A 20,167-nucleotide genomic window follows, 5' to 3' on the forward strand; every position below is an offset into this window, starting at 1 on the left:
ATTATACTGTCATGTGTTACAGCTGGAAGAGGGAATTAAATGTTTTTGAGGTATTCTGTGATTGACTAACTACTCAGACTTAGCATATGGCATTCGTTGGGAGACAATCTAAAGTGGACTGTTTGGAGTCTATATTGGAGGCTATATTGGATTCCGAATGCTTTTGTGAGAGTCTATTTGGAAACCCATTGTGAGTCTGCTGTAGGCTTGTGTACTCCCTGGGAATTAGTCAGATGTCAACCTCTCTGAAAGGCTTCCCTACAACTGGAAAACACAGACAAGAAGATCCAATGGTAAACCCTGGGTAATTCCATTACAGTTTTCATGCTCCCTTTTTTGGGGGGGACTCACTTGTAATGAATTTGCAAAATAAACAGTGCAGTTAGGAATAAAATTATTTGTATAACCTCTACAAAATAATGCAATGTTTTGTTTGTTTGTTTAATTTAATAATAAGTAAAAATAAAAATAATTTTAAAAAGCTTTGCAGCACCTCTGGTAGCCTGGCTGTAAACCTCTTTTCACTGAATGCCAGGTCAGTGGGGGTCTATTTCACCGCAATCCTTCATGGCCTTGAGCTCACCTTCAGCATGTTGCTAAGCAGCATAACAGTGCTGCTGTGTCTGCCTGCTACCCATTAACTGAAGTGACGTCTAACAGCCAGGAAAACATTTCATGGCTTCAGCAGTGTAATATTTCTCCTTCCTCCTAGCCACTCTAGGTTTGTTTACTTTGAAAGCTTCTTGTGATATGTATTCAAGTCAGTCTCAGCAGTAACTTGGAGTCAAATAATCTTTAATCATCTGTTTCCCAAAGCATAGGGGTGAGACAATCACAAGTTCTTACTGTCCTTTTGTTTCAGACATCTGTCACTTGTAACTCCCTTTGATGTAATGATTTCTACACCTGCCAGCCAAGCTCCAGGCACCAGCATGTGCAATTCAAAGGAAAGAAGGCATGCTTGTCTCTTCCTTTGCCCCATCTTACTATGTTGAAAGGAGGAGATCTGGCCTCTTGTTCATTGGGGCATACTAGATAAAGGGAAGGGAGGAAATAGCTTTTTAAAAATTTTAGGTCAGTTACCATCTTCTCACCTCTGTCTTCCCACTCTAAAACTGCTGTATGAACAAGGCAAGCTGTTATCTGTGTTCCTGCATGCACTCCCAGTCTGTATCTCGCAGTTCATCTTGACAGCTAATAATGTGCTTGTCTATGCTAGACTTTTGATGTGAGTGGACCAGTGCACTACCAGAAAGCTCTTGGGAATCTTGGATGTTTCCTAGCTTTCTGTTTCTTAGCTTAATGGCAGAATATGCAGAATGTGTGCAGAAGGGTGAAGGACTAAGAGAAACAACATTGACAGAGGTTTTCTTTTTAACTCCTCAGAAAATTACCAAGTACTTTCCTCATACAGCTGTAGGAAGCTGCCTTTGTCAGAGCTTGCTCTTTAAAGGCTGTGTCTTTCCTTCTCACCAATGTTCTTTGTGAAATACTTCTCATGTCTTAATGTTTCTAGCAGTTTGCTGGCAGTTTTCCATTGAAAACAGTTTCAAAGCAGTTTCTTTCAAAGTTATCTGAATTTTAATGAATTATCCCCACAGGAAAGTTGAAGACCTTCAGTTCCGTGTGGAAGAAGAATCCATTACCAAAGGAGACCTAGAGGTAAAATAGCTTCAGCTTTGCAAACACTATATATAGTAGGACACAAAAATGCAACCAGTTCATCCGAATTGGACTGTTCTCTGGAAGATGGTGGCAGGAATGATTAAGAGATGCAATCCTGGTCCTAGAGTATGCAAAGCACATCAAAGTAATTCCCATTTCTGCAGTCCCTGAGTAAGCTAACCACCCTGGAATTACGGGATTGCACCTTTAATTCAGTTATACACTTTAGCAAGGGTTCTGCTGTAGAATGGCAATAGTTGTTTAGAATAATTTAATTGAAAACAATTAAATAATTTAAGTGAAAATAATGTAATTGAAAATTAATTTTTGATATTTTATATTATTTTATATCTTACTATTTTTTCTAATGTCTTCTAATGGAAGATTTATTAAAAAAAATAATTCTGTCAGGAGAGTTGTACCCAAAATCTAAACAGCTATTCACGTGTTCATTATAATAGTATGTTATTATGCAATGAGGTTAGGAAACATTTAGTGAAGAATTGCTCTTAATTACTTGAACACTTCCAATTTTTATCCCAAATTTCAAATTAAAAAGCAAAATATTAGTTGTTCTACTCTATTTGTTGTTTAATCTGAAAAATATTAGACTCTTGCACAGTATAGAGAACGAAGTTAATTGACTTGTGTCCCTGTGAACCCTTCACGGTTAAAGTGCTAGCCTTATGAAAGTGATTCATTTCATATAACATTTCTTTTATTTTAGTCTTCCATTCATTTTAAGATACCTATCTAGACTCTTCATAGAATGCTCCTTTTATTATTTAGTCCATGGAAACTTATAGTTTTCTATTTTTTGTTAACTCACCGGATAGTCCTGGCAGACCATGTTAAAGAGTCTGGTTTGTCAGGCTGCATAGCTTCAAGAATTTAAAATTAATACAAGATAATGAGATGTATCCTGATGTTTGTGTTGGAATGATAGTGCTAAGTCTTCAGGTGAAATATTTTTGTTTGTTTTTGTTTTTTTTTTAATTTTACTGATAGCGAAAGAGGCAGATTTCGGAAGATCCAGAAAATGTAAGAGGGCACTTCAATGTGCAGAGACATCCCATGTTAACAGATTGTGTGCAGAAAATGCTTATACTTATTCACTAACTGCATAATCTGTTATTGAAACATTGACTCTAGTATTTGTGTGCATGTTGCTTTCAGAGCAATTACGTTTATCAAAAAGAATGTGTGTAATGACTAAACGTTGTAATCCCCATTAACTGTAGAGAGGGCAAATGTGTCATTAGAATTCTTTATGGGCAAAAACTCTGCACCTAATTGGAGAGCATAGGAGCTTGTAGAAAACGACTGTCCTGGATCTTGAAATGTCTTTCATTTCTATGTAGGATTTTAGTTGCTCTCTTCACAAAATCCTGCGCTGTTTCCTATGAGCTCCTACTGCTGTTCAATAGATGCAGTTTGCATCTGGCCAATTAATTTTTCTGAGGGAAAAAATGGTATGTTCCCTACCTCCCCTGATTTTTTTTTTCATAAAATGCTAAGGGGAGAGATGATTGCACGCTATTTTTTAAGACGTTTTAAAGCTGTCTATTTTACTGTAGCTTCCCTTTGAATTATGCAGGAAAAATATATGTAAATGGATAGCAGAAATCGCCTTACAAGACATTAAAGCAGCCCTCTTGCTTCCTTAGCTCAGAATAGTGGAATTTAAAAGCCCTCTCTTTGATTGGATTTAGGCAAAATTATCACAGGCTGCCTCCTCTGCTGCATCCCCAGCCAAGATAGGAAGTTCTCAAGACTAAAACTGGTTTCCTGCTGTGCATTCTTAGGTGTTGCTTTTGCGAAGCTACTTCAGCGATCCGGGTCTCCTCTATTCTTCCAATCAGGCTCACGGTGTGTTAGAAGTAAATCTGCATGTGCCCTTCCTTTCTCTCGTTTTGTGCACTCCTTGTTTAATCCTATCTTTACTCCTTATTTCCCTGTTCTAATTTCTCCATAAAAATGGACGTCTTCACTCTTTGGAGAACTGGGTGATCACTTAGTTTCCAGGATAATGCTTCATAATCTATCGTGTTCTGTGGTTGTTATCCCAGCACGAAGGAACTGAATGTCATCTTGCCCCTATTCTAGAATCAGTTATCAGCTTTTATGGCCTCAGCACAATTTCACAGTTTTACCTGTAGATGGAGAACTTAACTGAAGGTTTATTTTGAAGTGAAAGTGTAGCTAGAATAAATAAATGCTGAAAATAACCAATGACTGCCTCCTGACATTCAATTTTAGTGGAACTCTTTAGGGTTCAAGCCAGAGTAAGGCTTGTCCCATTTCCCCCTCTCTTAATCTAACTGTGAAGCTTTGGAGAAGGGGAAGATGCTTTGTGGGTTTTGTTTGCTTGCTTTTTGTTTTTATTTTCCATTCAATTTGAGGTTTAAAATCAAATTCTTTTTTTCTTTTTACAGTACTCTCCTCTTTTCAGCTTACTGTGCTCTGGCTTTCCTCAGAGGAACACAATCTTTTAGACATTTCTCTTTTTAATTTTTAGTTTTTTATTTTATTTTTGGTAGAATTTTATTCTTCTCTGTAATATATAAGAGGTAGGGGTTAAAAATGGTAATCATGAAATCATCATAGATGATGGTATATTTGATCCTTGCAGTATTAAAGCAATGTCAATAAGATTAATGATCAAAGTATTTTGTTTTTTATGTATAGTATAGCAGGTCTTAAGGTAGCATAGTTTGCAATGTGATGCAAAGAGAATTCTGCAGCTATCAGGTTTGGGGCTTGTTTTCTAATAAATCCCTAATGGGATTTAGAGCAAGAAAGGCATGAATATTCAATTTTTAAAAATAGATTTGTTTTCAGACATAATTTTGTTGTAGAACAGAAGTCATACTAATCAGTCTGAGAGAGGGGGCTGATTTATGGCCACTTGTAAGAATATTTATTTCTTTTAGAACATTTACTTTAGTTTTTGAAGGCTGTGAGAGACAAAAACAATAACCCATGTTCTCATGTTCTATGTTTGTGGTTTGTTTTGTTTTTTCCTTGTATACACTGAATATCTTCCACTGATACAGAAACAAATCCTCTATGGAATACCAAAACCAGAACAAATCTAAGAAGCAAGTTTTAATGCTTTAGGGATTTAGTGTTTTAGATCTAGTAACTGCATAGTAAAACAGCCAACTCTTTTTTCAGCTGGAAAAATGTTTAAAAAAACTGAAACCACCAGATGTCTACATGCTTTGGGAGAGGAAGATAACTTGGTGCTGTCAGAAGGAATACTGTGATTAGAGAACAGGCCTGGAGCAAAACAAGAGTTTCGTCCCTATCTCACCTTCTCTGCAGAGACTGCCTAGGATCTTTAACTGCTGGCTTGGAGGCAGTACTAATCAGCTTGTCCCTCTATAAATAACACAGTTCTGTAGGGATATTTAAATAGCATTTGCAAAGATCAGAGAAACAGCAGTGTCCTGCCAGCTGTGTGCACGCTGCTGTGCTGTGGGTTTGGCAGCAGTGTGGCTTTGGAATGATTCATGCTCTTCCTTCCTTTTGGATTCTTTCAACCCAGTGTTCAATGGGTAGCTTTTCAGGCTGCAGGACTCTCCTCTACTAAAAGCAGTTCATAAGGCTTGGGGGTTACTGTGTACTACTTTACTACCTGTTTACTACTTTACTACTTGTTCTGTAGTAAAGTAATTGCTGAAGCTAGAGAACTTTCTTCAAGGCTGATGGATGCAACTTCTTGGGCTCTTAATCACATCTTAGCATAACCAGACAGAACTTCATTCAGTCTTTTTTCTGGAGATCCACCTTACTCTTGATGTGGGCAAGCTCCTTAAGCTGCTCTTTTTTTGGAAAAGACACGTGAAGCAACAGTACACTTTCAGAATACTTTTAATTTGGATTGTTTCATACATTTACGCTAACAGTGACCAGTCAAGATTGACACAATACTTGGATCTCAGCATTTCAGAAATAACTCTGTATTACTTCTTTCTATTCCACCCACGTGTGCACACACACACTCACCCCTGTTCCCCATTTCAGTGGTGCAGGTCAGATATGAACTAACTGCTGGACTTTACTTGCATCTCTCGAACTTCAAGCTCTCTTGGGGGCATCTTGGAGCCTAGGTATCAAGTTTACTGATGTTCTGTGTTCTTGCTAAAAGAAAAAAAAAAAATCTATCCCTTTTTAACCAAAAGGCAGGAGGTGCCTGCTTACTTCGTTACATGTACTTTCTGTGCTTTTTAGGAACCTATGAGAATTACAATTTATTTTTTAAATCTTATTACTTTTACATCTTGTTCAATGCATTTAGGCTTCAGCAATTATGGAACAACCAGGCTAATTCACTTTTTCCCCTGGTTTTGGAGAATCTTATTTGTTGCTTGCTTTCTTTTGGAAGAGGAGGAGAGGGATAAACTAAGAGGGTTCTGCAGTTATAGGCAACCACATTCTTTATATTTCTATTGAAATAATTCATACCCTAGTGAAAAGTGAACCTTAGTGTTCCCTATCTTGACCAAAAAGATTTTATGGCTAAGACTTGAGATGCAGCTACTATTGCTTTAAAAAAAAAAAAAAAAAAGAAATTCATTACATGAGCTTCGGTAGTGAATTCTCCCCTGGTTCATAATTAAATCATTTAAAAATAAGCCCAATGCATTAAAAAAAGTTAGTGGGATGACGAGGAAAGGGACATATCATCCTCTTAGAACAGGTGTATATATATTTATATATACTTTTTCATAACTATTCTAATTTGTGCTGAAAACTTCATGTACTGATAAATAACTTCTACTTGGCTGCATGAAACGTTTTTGTTCATACTTCTTCGTTTGTGATTTATTTTTTATTTTTTACACATCAGTCCATTTACACTTTTCAGTCCATCTTTCTCATCCATAGCATTTCCCTGTTCATTTTATCCACTGCATCTTCTCTGCTCATCATTGATAGAAGATTCTGGCAGCACGGCCTGCATGTGGCTCCCTCCTTGTGTGCTGGCATGTGATGGTGGCACCGTTGTGTTCTCTTCCTTTCCCTTTTCACTAACAGACGCAGACCAAACTGGAGCATGCCCGCATTAAGGAGCTTGAACAGAGCCTGCTCTTTGAAAAGACCAAAGCTGACAAACTCCAGAGGGAGTTAGAAGACACTAGGGTAATGGTTTTCACTATTTAAATAACGAGACTGCTTTGTGTTGTGGAAGATTTCTGATGACACAGCCTGCTGGGTTTAACACGTGCTGAAAGAGATTCTTGCTCCTGCCACGATCAGTACCTGCTATAGATGTAGCTGGAACACTCTTAAAAATTAGCATTAATTTTGAGCTTCGGTGGTGTGTGTGTGTATGCCTGTATATGTGTACTCATTTCTTCAGAAGAATTCAGGTAAGATGATTTCAAAGTGCAAAAATTATGCTTAAATCTAGTTCAAAAGTGGCAGAAATAGCAAAGTTCATTATATCCAAAAGAAATAAGTTCCACTTTGCCAGTGCTTTTTAACACTAACTTAGAATTTGGGAGCTGGGTTTCTGAGGTCCTAAATAGTGGCTGTGCTACCTGCTAAGTCAAGGTTTGCAGTGCCTTTTTTGTTCTTTTTTTTCTACCCATGACACAATCTTTTCAGGGATATCCAGCAGTATTAGTAATACTGTTGCCTGTCAAAACATTACTGAGTCCCAAAACATACTTTTTCCCAAGACAGAGGTTTAGCTGATGTTGATTCCTAAGATTTTCAGCATGTTTCTGATTTTTTTTCTTGCTAGGGACGTGCTAACTGTACTCAGTTTTATTTGAAACAAGGCCCACAAGGCTGCTGTGGTTGACCTCAGCTCTTCACACATCTTTTTAGAAAAGCCTACATGTTCTAACATTGCATTATGTCTCTGGGCTCATTTGACAGCAAAGGCAGAACAGCTTTTGGTGGTGTAATTTATTTATTTATTTTAATTTTTATTTTGTACTTCATAAATAATTCACGAAATGCCAAATCCAAGAAATCTGAGATGACCACAAGCTAGGAGCATGAGAGGAGGATGGGATGGTTCCTTCACTGTGCGAATAGCAGAACATTGACCGCTTCCAAACATGGGTCATTCTGTGGGCATCTAGCCTAACTACAGCTGCTAAAGAGAAAATGGGAAGAAGGAACTTGCAGCTGTAGTAAGAATTCACTAATGATCACCTGTGTTGAACTGAATGTTTTCCCAGTATTACTGGGCATTTCAACAAGGTCAGCTAAATGGTAGCTAAATAGTAGCAGAAGGTGGTATTTCCGTACCCTTCTGTCAGGTCCAGCCATGTAAAGGGAATCTAGGTCACACCTAATGATATGCCATTGTTTATAAGTGCCTTTTGTCCTAAATTCTTTACACATAAGTGCATATCGATATTACTTCAAGATGCCGTTGTTGATTGTTTCTGGTATGTGGCATCTTTATAAAGAGACAGTGAACACCCAGTAATAGATAATGTAAGAGATACTTAATAGGGCACCATTCAGGTTCGGTTATTAGGTGTCTGCTTACTGAAAACCTGTAAATCTGCTTCCAGAGGTGATGAATCAGATACCTTTTCAGTGTGGAGCAATGCCATGGAAATAAACCATGAGTACTGGCTCTTTTATGGTACATTTCATAACCTAAATCTTTCATGGTCGCTGGATATAATGAGGCAGTGAATTTCATTCTGCATTTTTCTCAAACTGACAAGTTTTCTGCATGACAAGGTGTGAACTTCCTCTAGTTACTACATTGTTCTTTGTCTCAGAAGAAAAAAGCTAATACTGTTATCTTCCTCCAAACAAAGCTGAAGGTCATCACAAATATTTAAAATTTTACAAAGCACAGGGTTCAGCTGGAAAGAAATTCTAGCTCTCTACTTATGAATCTTTTTTTTTTTTTTTTTTTTCTGCAGGATCATAAAATATTTTTTTACCTTTTCCCTGTTCATAAATGGTTTCTTCACCAGAGAGGATGAGAAGTTGTAGACATTTTTCTCATTTCTGTCCATAGCAGAGTAGGCAAATAAACACTTGACAGTTTTTGTATGATACTCAAAATTCAATTATTTGTTTATGTATTTGTACTTTTCAAATAATCCCATTGCTTTTCTGTGATGATTTATGCACTGCTCACTTCAGATAATACTCCCTATGTGTCTTTGTCTATTCCAACCACTTTCTTTAATTAGGAAGATGCAGAGTATTAGATCTTTTGACTAGATCAGGATAGACATTTGAATATGTGTCATAATACGTATGATTGATGCTTCTTGAAAGCATATTTATAATCATGCACACACACATGACTCGAAGGTAGGACTGAATATTATAAAACCAAGAAGGTAGTCTATAATAAGTACTTTTAAAAAGCAATTGCATGTAAGTAATAATTTTTCAGAACGTTGGTGTAATAAGAAGGCTGACATAGTGATCTCCCAATTAGAAATCATTGTGCTGGCTTTGTTGTTTATCCATACCAGAAGTTTCTTCAACAGCTGTTGTAAAGCTCAGATAAAGTGAGGACACTTTTTTTGAGAGACACCAGTGGATTGGATATAAAAGGTGTTTCAGAGCATTTGTAGGCTAAAACTTTGTTTTTCACTGACAGTCTCATAGCTAGCATAAAATGAAAGTGGAAGCAATTATGTCAACAATCAGGGACCTGGGGCATTCTCCTACCTCTGTCAGTTCTGCTCTGTAGTGGTTCTGAGAAACATTTTGTTAAACGTGTTTAACATAAGTAAGTATAGTTTGTAAGCTGTTATTTAGCAAGTTGTTATTTCTAGATAACTTCAGAAAAATCAACTTAAATATGTTCTCCCAAAAGGTGAAATTTAGTATGCACAGAACACAAAGTTATGGACATCTGTACTTTTTTTAGCAATAGTTTATACATAAATGAAATAACACTTGGTCTTGGTTTCACAGCCTTCCATATAAAAGCAGCATTTTCTTTTACTTAATGTTTCTTTAGCACTTCCATAAAAATAGGATTTGGCAATGAAACTCAGAGGTATTATAATCCAAAATGCTGGTAAGAATACACTACTGATGTTGGTTTGCAATGCTTGGTAATTTCTTTTCACTGTGGTCTAAGCATCTGTGTCTATTAAACATATCTTTTCTAATTCTTTCTTCTTTTCTTAAAATGCTGTTAATCATAGGTGGCCACAGTATCAGAAAAATCTCGCATCATGGAACTAGAAAGAGATCTAGCATTGCGGGTGAAGGAAGTAGCTGAGCTTCGAGGGAGATTAGAGTCTAGTAAACACATTGATGATGTGGATACTTCTCTTTCGTTGTTACAAGAAATAAGTTCTTTGCAAGAAAAAATGGCAGCAGTTGGCAAAGAACATCAGAGTGAGATGAATTCACTGAAAGAGAAGTTTGAAATCAGTGAAGAAGCACTCCGGAAAGAGATCAAATCACTTTCAGCTTCAAATGAGAAAATGGCAAAAGAAAATGAATCACTGAAAACTAAGCTTGATCATGCCAACAAGGAGAATTCAGATGTAACGGAGCTGTGGAAATCAAAGCTGGAATCTGCAATTGCCTCCCATCAGCAAGCAATGGAAGAACTAAAAGTTTCTTTCAGCAAAGGTGTAGGGGCTCAAACAGCAGAATTTGCAGAGTTAAAGACTCAAATTGAGAAGATTAAATTAGACTATGAAAATGAAATGTCAAATTTAAAGCTGAAGCAGGAAAATGAAAAGTCTCATCATTTAAAAGAGATCGAAGCCCTGAAAGCAAAATTAATTGCAGTTACAGAGGAGAAAGAGCAAAACCTGGAAAGCTTGAAGACCAAACTGGAAAGTGTGGAAGATCAGCATCTAGTAGAAATGGAAGACACTTTAAACAAATTACAGGAAGCTGAAATAAAGGTAAAGGAGCTAGAGGTACTGCAAGCCAAGTGCAATGAACAAACCAAAGTTATTGGTAGTCTTACACAACAGATCAAAGCTTCTGAAGAAAAGCTTTTGGACCTTGATGCACTTCAGAAAGCCAATTCTGAAGGTAAATTGGAAGTCCAGAAACTTAGCAAGCAGCTTGAGGCAGCTGAGAAACAGATACAGAATTTAGAGACTGAAAAGGTTGATGAAAGTAGCAAGGTTTGTATCAACATCCATCCTTTTATTTTTACTTTACTTTTATTTTACATTTGTATTGTTCTAAACTGCTATAGCAAACTCATCACAGAAAAAAAAAAACTTGTATTAGAAATGTATCTTAGTACCATCTGAGGAGGTGTAGAGAAAGCGTTAAGTGGGTCAGATCTCTAAACAGGTTTTTCTGCTTGGTCTGCACCACTCAGCAAAAGAAAATTTCTTGCTGTACTTTCTGCAGACTTATGGAGGCCTCTGCTGAAAACTTTATGTTATGGAAAATTACTTTATTGGATTATTTGGGAGAAGAACCCACATATATAAATTTTTAACCTTTGGTGGAAGTTTGGAAATATTCAGATAATGTGACATGGAGCTCATGGGGGAATTTTTTCCTTAGTTGATTACTTTGAGTTGTAGAGAGAATCCGTGTTCCCAACCTTCCACCTAGAGAAATGCTGATAGAATTAGTATCTTCACCTTTCCTCTCCTCAAAGATGATGATGGAAGAAGCGAGAGAATGCCATTAAAAATGAAACAAAGAAAAAAAAAGAAAGAAAAAAGATCCTGGAGGAACTTTCATTTAAGATAAGAGTATGCACTGGTGTTGTCAGGAACCTTTTCACGGGATTTTTGAAGCAGAGTGCAGCTTGACGTGTCTTACCGAGGTTTTTCTTGGTTTTAGATGAGATGTCTCTTTAAGGTTGACAGTATGCCATTCAGTACTTGAAAGTTGTTCTGCCACCACAGCTACTAATAAAAGCATTAAGTTTCCATTTAATCTGGGGGGTTTGCCCACATCCACAATTTATGTATGACCTGACAAGCTAGAGCTCCAATAGTAGTAGTGGGAAGGTGGCTGGAAACAGCTTTCCTAAGTCCTTCACAGATGGTTCCAAGATACTAGATTTCTGTGGACCTTTGGCACAATTTTTGAGCTCACACTGGGTTTCTGCGCTACCTCCTGGGTGAGGTACAGACCCTTCTGGAAAACGACATCTCCATATGTGTATTGGTCTGAATAGCTAGTTGAAACATAAATGCTAAATTTATCAGTTCAAAAGATTAAAATGGTAAAGAACCAAAACTGCTAATTCAACTGATGTTGTAACTGTATTTTGAAATGTTTCAGTGTACTCCAAAATGTCTGCCATTAAATGTTTTCACCATTAATTCTAAGATCACTAAATTTTAATTATTATTTCAAACATTTCAAGATCCAATTAGTACTGTGATGTAGTCATCAGTGGAAATCAGCTTCACTTAGTTAACACATTACATTTCTTTTTCCTTCAGTTTATTTTTATTTTGTCATCTTATAGTGATTTTAATATTCTAGTTATTTATTTCAGATTCAACTTTTAATTTCCCTGTTTTTATCATTCATGTTTGTAATTTTATTTTACTCCATTTGACCATATTCGTTAGGCTAGTAATCTGGCCAAAGAACTGCAGGGCAAAGAGCAAAAGCTTCTTGACCTTGAGAAAAACTTGAGTGCAGTAAATCAAGTTAAAGATTCTTTGGAAAAGGAACTTCAGATTTTGGTGAGTAATACTCAAAAATTTTGACTTTATCCGTTGGATTTTGGGTTTTGTGGTGAGAGCATAATTGAATTCAGAGGATCCGTTCTGCCTGAGCAGTCTTTCAAAGCTATGATCTTCATGAACAGAAGGCAGTGGCTCATGACTAATAAGATCCATCTCGGAATGAAAAGAGCATTTCACCTGACTTGTGTTATCAGGTGATTTGTTTAAATAGAACTCATCCATTAGAGATTTCAGATAAAATATTAAGCCAAGTCAAAAGAATTGTGCAGCTTTAAATTTAGACTACTCTTGAAGGAACACATGGCCCTTTATCATTATAACTATTGTATAAATTAATGCTTGCTACAGGAATGGCTCACAAATGATTCTTAAAGATATTTTTCACCTGATTTCTCATTTTGCAAATTTAATTAATTTTGCAAGTAGGTATCCTGTGGATGGGTGGGATTCTCCTGAGAAACTCGCTAGTTAGCAATAGAAAGACAAGCTGCTTAATTTTTACTGTCCCTGTCATAAAGTCTTTCTGTGGCCATAGTAAATATCTGAAGCTGATGGAGAAGTCTTATTTATTGTCTTCCTTAGCATCCTACCTTTTTTTTCAGTCTAGCATCTCTTCCTGCTGGTAAAGCTGTAAAATGCTCATGTAAGATTGATCACAGGGTTGCAGAAGTCCATTGTGCAACACATGAGTAACATGGATAGCTTCTGACATCGAGAGGCCCAAACATGATGTCTCCTACATGAGTCTCTGTAGCTGCAGTTCTGTTGCTATGCTTGCTGATGGAGAAGTTATTTTGAAAGTTTAGGGAATTGCTTGCAAACAAGGCAAGGGAGAAATCCTGCATTATGTTGTTGAATATAGCAGTGCTAAGCTGTAGTTCAAAAACTTCAGGTCTGTTTATGATAGGAGTGAAAACTTGATATATTTCCTACATGAAAAAATACCTAATATAAATTCAGTGGTTGAATTATACTGTTAACATCAAACCTGACCTTAGGTTTTTGTCTATTTTTTTCAGAAAGAAAAGTTTACTAGTGCAGCTGATGAAGCAGAAAATGTTCAACAAACTATGCAAGGTATGTCTGCTACTAAAGTACATGAAGATCTTAAAAGCTGCAGAAAACTATACTGCGAAATAAAGGTGTTTTCTTTCATGTGCTTTCAAATTTAAACCTGGCAATAAACTAGTTTCAGTAGCTAGGGAAAGGACAGGACTACTTGCAGCCTCTCTTCTTGAGAGTAACATACCTTGCAAGTAGGTGGAATTGTTGGAATCTAAGTAGTTACTAACTTTGTCTTTAAAATTTTACTTGCATAGAAACAATAAAAAAACTAAACCAAAAAGAAGAGCAATTTGCACTCATGTCTTCAGAACTGGAACAACTGAAGTCTAATTTGACTGGTAAGGAAGTAATAAAATGGAATGTTTTGAAATATGCATCAGCTTTGTGCTTTCTTATGCCTCCTGCTCAGCTTGCCATACCTTACATAGTGCATAATGCTTTCTCAAATGCATATGCCATCAAAAGAAAGCCTTCTTTCTAGGCAAAACTAACTTTTGTGGCACTGTATAGTGATACAGCAAGGTGACCATGACATTAAGGAAATAATGCAGTAAGGCAAAAGATTTCCTGGCTGAGTGTATTCCAAATCAGTAGTTAAATTTTTGCTTTAACATTGCAACAAAATCATGCTGTGGTAATGGTCAAGTACCAGACAAAAACTTAGTGACCAGACTGAAGCTTTACAAGCATAAAATAATTAATCCACATAAACAGTATTCTCTTTTTTAATCCACATAAACAGTATTCTCTCTTTTTTCTTCCTTTTTTAAGGACGTCAAAAAGACAGTGTGCTAGTTTGGTTGTCTACTTTTTCTTATCTGGCAGGTGGGAGACTTGCTGTATCTGTCTAGTTATACATCTCAATTTAAAACCAAACTAGAAAGAAATTAGGAATGATTTTGTACCCTGTAATCAAATCTTTCAAGGCATTGTTGGGACTCAAGTCATGCCAAGGGCAGCTGTTGCCCTTGGTGGCAGTGCCTGCACTGGTCTGAGTCATGCTGGAGCAGAAGAAAGACATTAACTTGTTAGAGCAGGTCCAGAGGAAGGTCACAAATGTGATCAGAGGGCTGGAGCACCTCGCCAGTTCCTGGAATTGTTCAAGGTCAGGTTGGATGGAGCTTTGGGCAGCCTGGTTTAGTGGAAGGTATCACTGCCTGTGGCAGAGGGTTGGAAGTAGATGGTCTTTGTGGACCCTTCCAACCCAAACCATTCTGATTCCATGATTTTTTCCCTGTAACTTCATGTTGCTTGCGTTGTTTGTTTTCCACTCTTCTGCTGAATAGCTGGAGAGGTGTGCATGCTTCTCCTATTATACTGCTTGATTATCCTCTGATATGCATTAGGACTCTTACCAACTTCTCATGGCCTGAAGTTAAGTGATTCGCTTCTGGAAAAAAAAAAGCTAAAACTTCTTGACCAGTTGCTTTACTGCTATTTCTGAAGTGTTCTTAACTTTCTGCTACAGCTCACAGCGCAAAGTTCAAACCAATTATAATTATTAATTTTGAAGATGTAATTCGGAAGGTCTATAGCATCAACATTATTCTGTTTATAGTTCTTTATGATCTTCTAGCTAGTCTGCGCATTCCCTTTGCTAGACTGCTAACTTTTATCTTGTTCAGTGATGGAGGAGAAACTGAAGGAGCGAGAAGAGAGAGAACAGCAACTGACTCAAGCTAAAGTCAAACTAGAAAATGACATAGCAGAGATCATGAAGTCATCAGGGGACAGCTCTGCCCAGCTTACAAAAATGAATGATGAGCTACGGTTAAAAGAAAGGTATTCCATCATTGTCAGAACATTTTTGCATTAGTTCTTTACTCCTGAATTCCTTGCTTCTCATTTTATCTCATTTCAAATAGCTGAGCAAGATGCTCCTGAGTGTCACATTGATGTGACAAGTTAACTTAGTCTTTCAAACTAAATTAATCAAAATAGTGTCCTCTGAGTGATTTGAAGAGTTTCACTTTTATAATTTCTAAAATTCCTTGTAGCATATACTTATCACTGTCCAGGGCAAATGAGCATTTTAATAACATACTCTTTCATAATTGTGCTTCGTAATTATTTGGTTACAAGTTTTTGGGCTTTTATTTGGAAATAGAGGAGATACAAGGGTCTCTTTTTTGACCAGCAAGAGAAAATGTGGTTTCTTTCAAACAAAAATTGTGGGTAGAATAGTTCTTTATCTTTTTAGAACCCCAGGCTGGGGGCAAGTTTACTGGCAATGGTGTTACTCTGCAGACAAGCAAGTGCTTGGACCCACTTGTGTATATTTAATTTAACAGAACATTCCCTATATGTTAAATAATTAAATCTCTTCCTAAATGTTTGGACAGAATATAGGACTTCAGCATAATTTAGAGTCTTTTATCTGTGCTTGTCATGCTGTCAGCAAAAAGTAATGTTCTTTTATTTGGTCTTTTTAGGCAGTTGGAGCAAATACAACTTGAGCTTACAAAAGCAAATGAAAAGGCTGTTCAGCTACAGAAAAATGTGGAACAGACAGCACAGAAAGCTGAGCAGAGTCAGCAAGAAACTCTCAAGACTCATCAAGAAGAGCTGAAAAAAATGCAGGATCAACTAATGGACATGGTAAGAAAAACATTAAAAAATACTAGCTAATTATGGGGAGAACAGTTACCACAATGTACCACTGCACCTTTAACTGTGTTCCAACTGTTTTATGTTCTATCAGAAAAAGCAAATCGAGACTAACCAAAATCAGTATAAGGATCTTCAGGCAAAGTATGAAAAAGAAACTTCTGAGATGATCACTAAACATGATGCAGACATTAAAGGGTTTAAGCAGCATTTGCTGGATGCAGAAGAGGCACTGAAAACTGCACAAAAGAAAAATGATGAGTTGGAAACGCAGGCTGAGGAGCTGAAAAAGCAAGCAGAACAGGCCAAAGTATGTATACTTTGTTACTTTGCAAGTAATTTAAAGTTCATATCTTTGTATTTCAGTGAATCACTGTTCTGTTGTTTTGTTTTGTTTTCTCAGCTTTACCATTTTATAGTAGGGTTTTTGTGATATTTGTTTTGAACTTTTCCAGAACAAATTAATGTTGATTAGGGAAGTGAAGTTGTGAATGCTTCACAACTTACTGTTGTCTTCTCTGGATTACACAAGAATCCATAAAATATGGTTCTTTTACATTAGCATTCTCTGTTCATAGATATCTGGTTCAGCGCAATAAGTTGGAGCCAGATGTTATTGTTTTCAGTGTTTTAAATACATGATTTTTAAATAAAATAAGTTGTAAAATATTTCATTTAAAGGTGTTGCACAATTGAAATGTTGCTCTGTAGTATGATCTTGTGTTATATGCAGCTATTTGGTATGTATTTTGACTAGAATAATTTTCATTTTTTTCTCCTGTTTCTTTGATATTGCTGCACTTTCATCCCTTATTAGTTATTGGCTATAATCTGTTTATGCTTCATCAAAATGTTTAGTGTATAAATTGGCACAGGAGTTAACTTGTAGATATATCAGTGATGTGCTGTTTTGAATTAAAAATGTCATGACAATATATCTTGGGGAGAATTAGCTACAGAAGGTGACTTTGAGAATTGGAAGTGAGTACCTACTATAACTCCCTGCATGTTACTTCATTAGATTCTGTGTCTCTTTTTGATTAATTTTCATTCAGAAAATTCATTGAGAGTAGTTTTTTAAAACCAAGATGAAGTCTGGTATGGAGGACCTCTCAAATCAAGATATTTTTAATTTAACCACCAAAAAGTATTCTTGTTGGTGTTTTGTAATGAAATATCAACAACAGTTCAGTTAGCACAGGGACTATGTGCCAGCGTATACACTTTTTAAAAAAACTTAAATTACAGTAGCACTGTTTGCCCATAATGCACATTTCTCATTTGTCTGCTTGACTTCATTTTTGTTTTCCCTTCTCCCTGACTTTATTTCTTTAGTCCTTAAGCTCTGTGTTAGCATCAGCCAGAAAAGAGATTGAACTAATGTCAGACAAGATGAGGGGTTTGATATCAGAAAAAGAGACTCTGGCACAGGAGGGGAATACTTTAAAATTAGAGAAAGGTTCGTTATTATCAAAACTTCTAGAGTTGGAATCAAAGATTTTGTCAATGCAACAAGACCAAGAAGAGCTTTGGACAATAAATGAAGAACTTAATTCAGAAAACAAAAAAATCCTAAAGCAGAGAGAAGAAGCTGAGGCCAAAAGCCAGCAGGAAAGCACAGAAAAGGTAGCACTAATTTCTGAGAAAGGCAAATTACTCTCTGAAGTAGAGGCAGCACAGGCAGATCTTCTGAAGATAACTCAAGAAAATGATGTTCTCCGGTCTTCAGAGTCAACCTTGCTCCAACAGCTGAAAGAACTTCAGGCCAACAAAGATGCTATGGATGTGGCATGTCAGAAACATATCAAGGAACGAGAAGAACTGGAGCATTATCAGAAGAAACTTTTGGAAGAGAACGATGCAGTCATTAAAGACAAAGATGATGTCATTCAGAAGCTGAAAAGTTCTTACGATGACCTGGCCAGAGAACAAAGAGAGCTACTACAACAACTGTCAGCTCTGACTGCAGAGAGAGATTCAGCCCAAGATAAACACTTGGATCTTAAAAGTACACACGTAGCCTTAAAAAATGAACGGGACCATCTATTGCAGATGAGTCAGAGTCTGCAGTCCGAGAAGGAGATGCTCCTTAAAAGTATAGAAGAGTTGCGCCTGAGTTCAGCTGATACTGTTAGTGAAAACCAGGCATTAAAAACGAGAACAGAAGAGATGCTAACAGATCTAGAGAGTGAACGTGAAGAACTTAAAAAGGTGATGAAAGACAATACAGAGCTGAAGGCTTCTCTTGCTAGTCTCACTCATCTTCTTGAGAAAATTAAATCCGCAAGAGAGACATCCAACTCTGAATGTATTCAGTTACTTCAAGAGAAAGAGGCTCTTTCTTCATCAGAACGAAGGCTTTTGGCTGAAAAGGATGAACTTCTAAATGAAAATAAGGTAATTACTGAAAAGCTTGCTAAGGCCACAGCAGATGCTATGCTTGCTGAGAAAATCTTTACTGAGAAAATAAATGAATTGAACTTGGAAAAGGAATCTGTTTTTTGTAAGTCGTTGCAATTTGAAAAGCACAATGAAGCTCTTCTGAAAGAGAAGAATGAATTGGAGAGAAAATACGCAGAGCTCCTTGATGAGAACAAGTCTTCTACAAATGTAGTTTCTGATATGAAGAGAGAACATGAGCTGAATACCTTAGCCAAGAGAGCTCTGGCCCAAGAGAATACCACACTGCAAGAGTCCCTTGAAGCTCTCAAGGAAGAGCTAAATAAGATGAATCTAGAAAATCAAGAGCTAAAAGCTTGTAAACGTGACCTTTCAGATCTTTTGAAAGAGGCACAGGATGCCAAAAGAACATTGGAAAATGAACTGTCTGCTCTGTCTCGTGACAAGCAGGTCCTATCATCCTCATTCAAGACCTGTTCTACTGACATGGAAACAATGACCAGAGAGAGGACCGAATTACAAGATAAGTGTCAGAAATTAAAGGAAGAACTTCAGAATATGAAAGAAAACTTAACCATAGAAAAGGAAGCTAGAAAACTGGATAAGGAGTCATTTTTGTTGGAACGTCTGGAGCTTCAAAATAACATGAGCTCCTTAGAGAAGGAGATAGAAGTGATGAGAGAGAAAAATAAAGAATTTCTAACTGAGAAAGAAAGTTTGGTTCAGGAGAAAGAAAAATCCGAAACTAAACTGGTGGAAATAATTAAAGAAAAAGAAATCCTCTGTGCAGAGACAGAACAGCTGGCTTCCAAAATTGAGCAACTGAAGAGTGACTTTACTTCCTTGTCTACATCAAAAGCAGAGCTCCAGGACTTGCACAGCTGTCTGTCCAAGATGCTGGATGATCTTCAGCGGAAACATGATGTGACTGAGAAAGAGAGAAACAAATTACTTAAGGAAAATGAAAGTCTGCTTGCTGAACAGAAGAGTCTGATCATCAGTAGGGAAGAAACACTGAAAGAGAAGGAGAAATTGTCCAAGAACCATTATAAGTTGCAGGAGGAAGTAGCACTGTTAGAGCACACTAACATAGACCTCTCGGGCAAACTGCTGGTCTCTGAGGAAAAAAATCAGATGCTGCTGGAGAAGGTGAACAATCTGGCTTTGACACTAAGAGAAATTGAAACTCTCCAGGCCCAAACAATAATGCAAAAAACGGAGGTATTGAAACGTACAGTTAAACAAGTACGGTTATACTAATACTGAGCACTAACTCCATGGTTTCCTCTCTGCACTTCATTGCACAATCAGCACTTCATCTCAGGGTAAATGGGCTGGAGTTTTGTTCTCAATATATTTCTTTTTTTTTTTTTTTTGTTAAGTTGTAACTGAGTCTGAAAGACATTTTAACTATAATAATTCTTTTTAAATTATTTCTAAATATAAAAGCCTATGTTGTCGCTGAATGTTGCAAGAAAACAACATAAACTGTGAATAAAAGGAAGTCTTGTTTTTTGAATCTGGTGGAAGAAATCGGGCAGTTCTTCTGGTGAAGTACTTCTCAGCTTAATAGCTAGTGTAGGCATTACATCAAACTACAAATTTGAGTTATTCAAAAAATATAAAACAATGGACTACTCCTGTAAATATAATTGGATAATTAAAAAACAGTGCAGGAGAATCATTTACATTTGCATTATAGGCCTTCCAGACTGTTAAAGATATTGGCATCTCTCATGTTCTTTTTATTCACAGAAGTGTTTGTATTCACCGCCAACAAATTCTGA

The 20,167-nt window shown here is 36.8% G+C and overlaps 1 protein-coding gene across 10 annotated transcripts in view; it reads left to right on the top strand.

Moving 5' to 3' along the window:
* CLIP1 (CAP-Gly domain containing linker protein 1) overlaps positions 1–20,167 on the top strand; it is a 65,850-nt gene that overhangs the window by 30,262 nt on the left and 15,421 nt on the right. For 2 of the 10 annotated variants that reach the window (XM_072024200.1, XM_027470159.3), the window contains exons 8-18: positions 1,602–1,662; positions 2,674–2,706; positions 6,709–6,813; positions 9,822–10,766; positions 12,189–12,305; positions 13,328–13,385; positions 13,628–13,711; positions 14,999–15,155; positions 15,806–15,971; positions 16,075–16,290; positions 17,316–19,601. In XM_072024200.1, the coding sequence (XP_071880301.1) occupies positions 1,602–1,662; positions 2,674–2,706; positions 6,709–6,813; positions 9,822–10,766; positions 12,189–12,305; positions 13,328–13,385; positions 13,628–13,711; positions 14,999–15,155; positions 15,806–15,971; positions 16,075–16,290; positions 17,316–19,601 (4,228 nt within the window). The remainder of the gene's footprint in view (positions 1–1,601; positions 1,663–2,673; positions 2,707–6,708; positions 6,814–9,821; positions 10,767–12,188; positions 12,306–13,327; positions 13,386–13,627; positions 13,712–14,998; positions 15,156–15,805; positions 15,972–16,074; positions 16,291–17,315; positions 19,602–20,167) is intronic. The other 8 variants (XM_072024204.1, XM_027470163.3, XM_072024203.1 and 5 more) reach the window with 6 other exon arrangements.

This window comes from Anas platyrhynchos, chromosome 16, assembly GCF_047663525.1.
Source record: "Anas platyrhynchos isolate ZD024472 breed Pekin duck chromosome 16, IASCAAS_PekinDuck_T2T, whole genome shotgun sequence".
NCBI classification, from domain to species: Eukaryota; Metazoa; Chordata; class Aves; order Anseriformes; family Anatidae; genus Anas; species Anas platyrhynchos.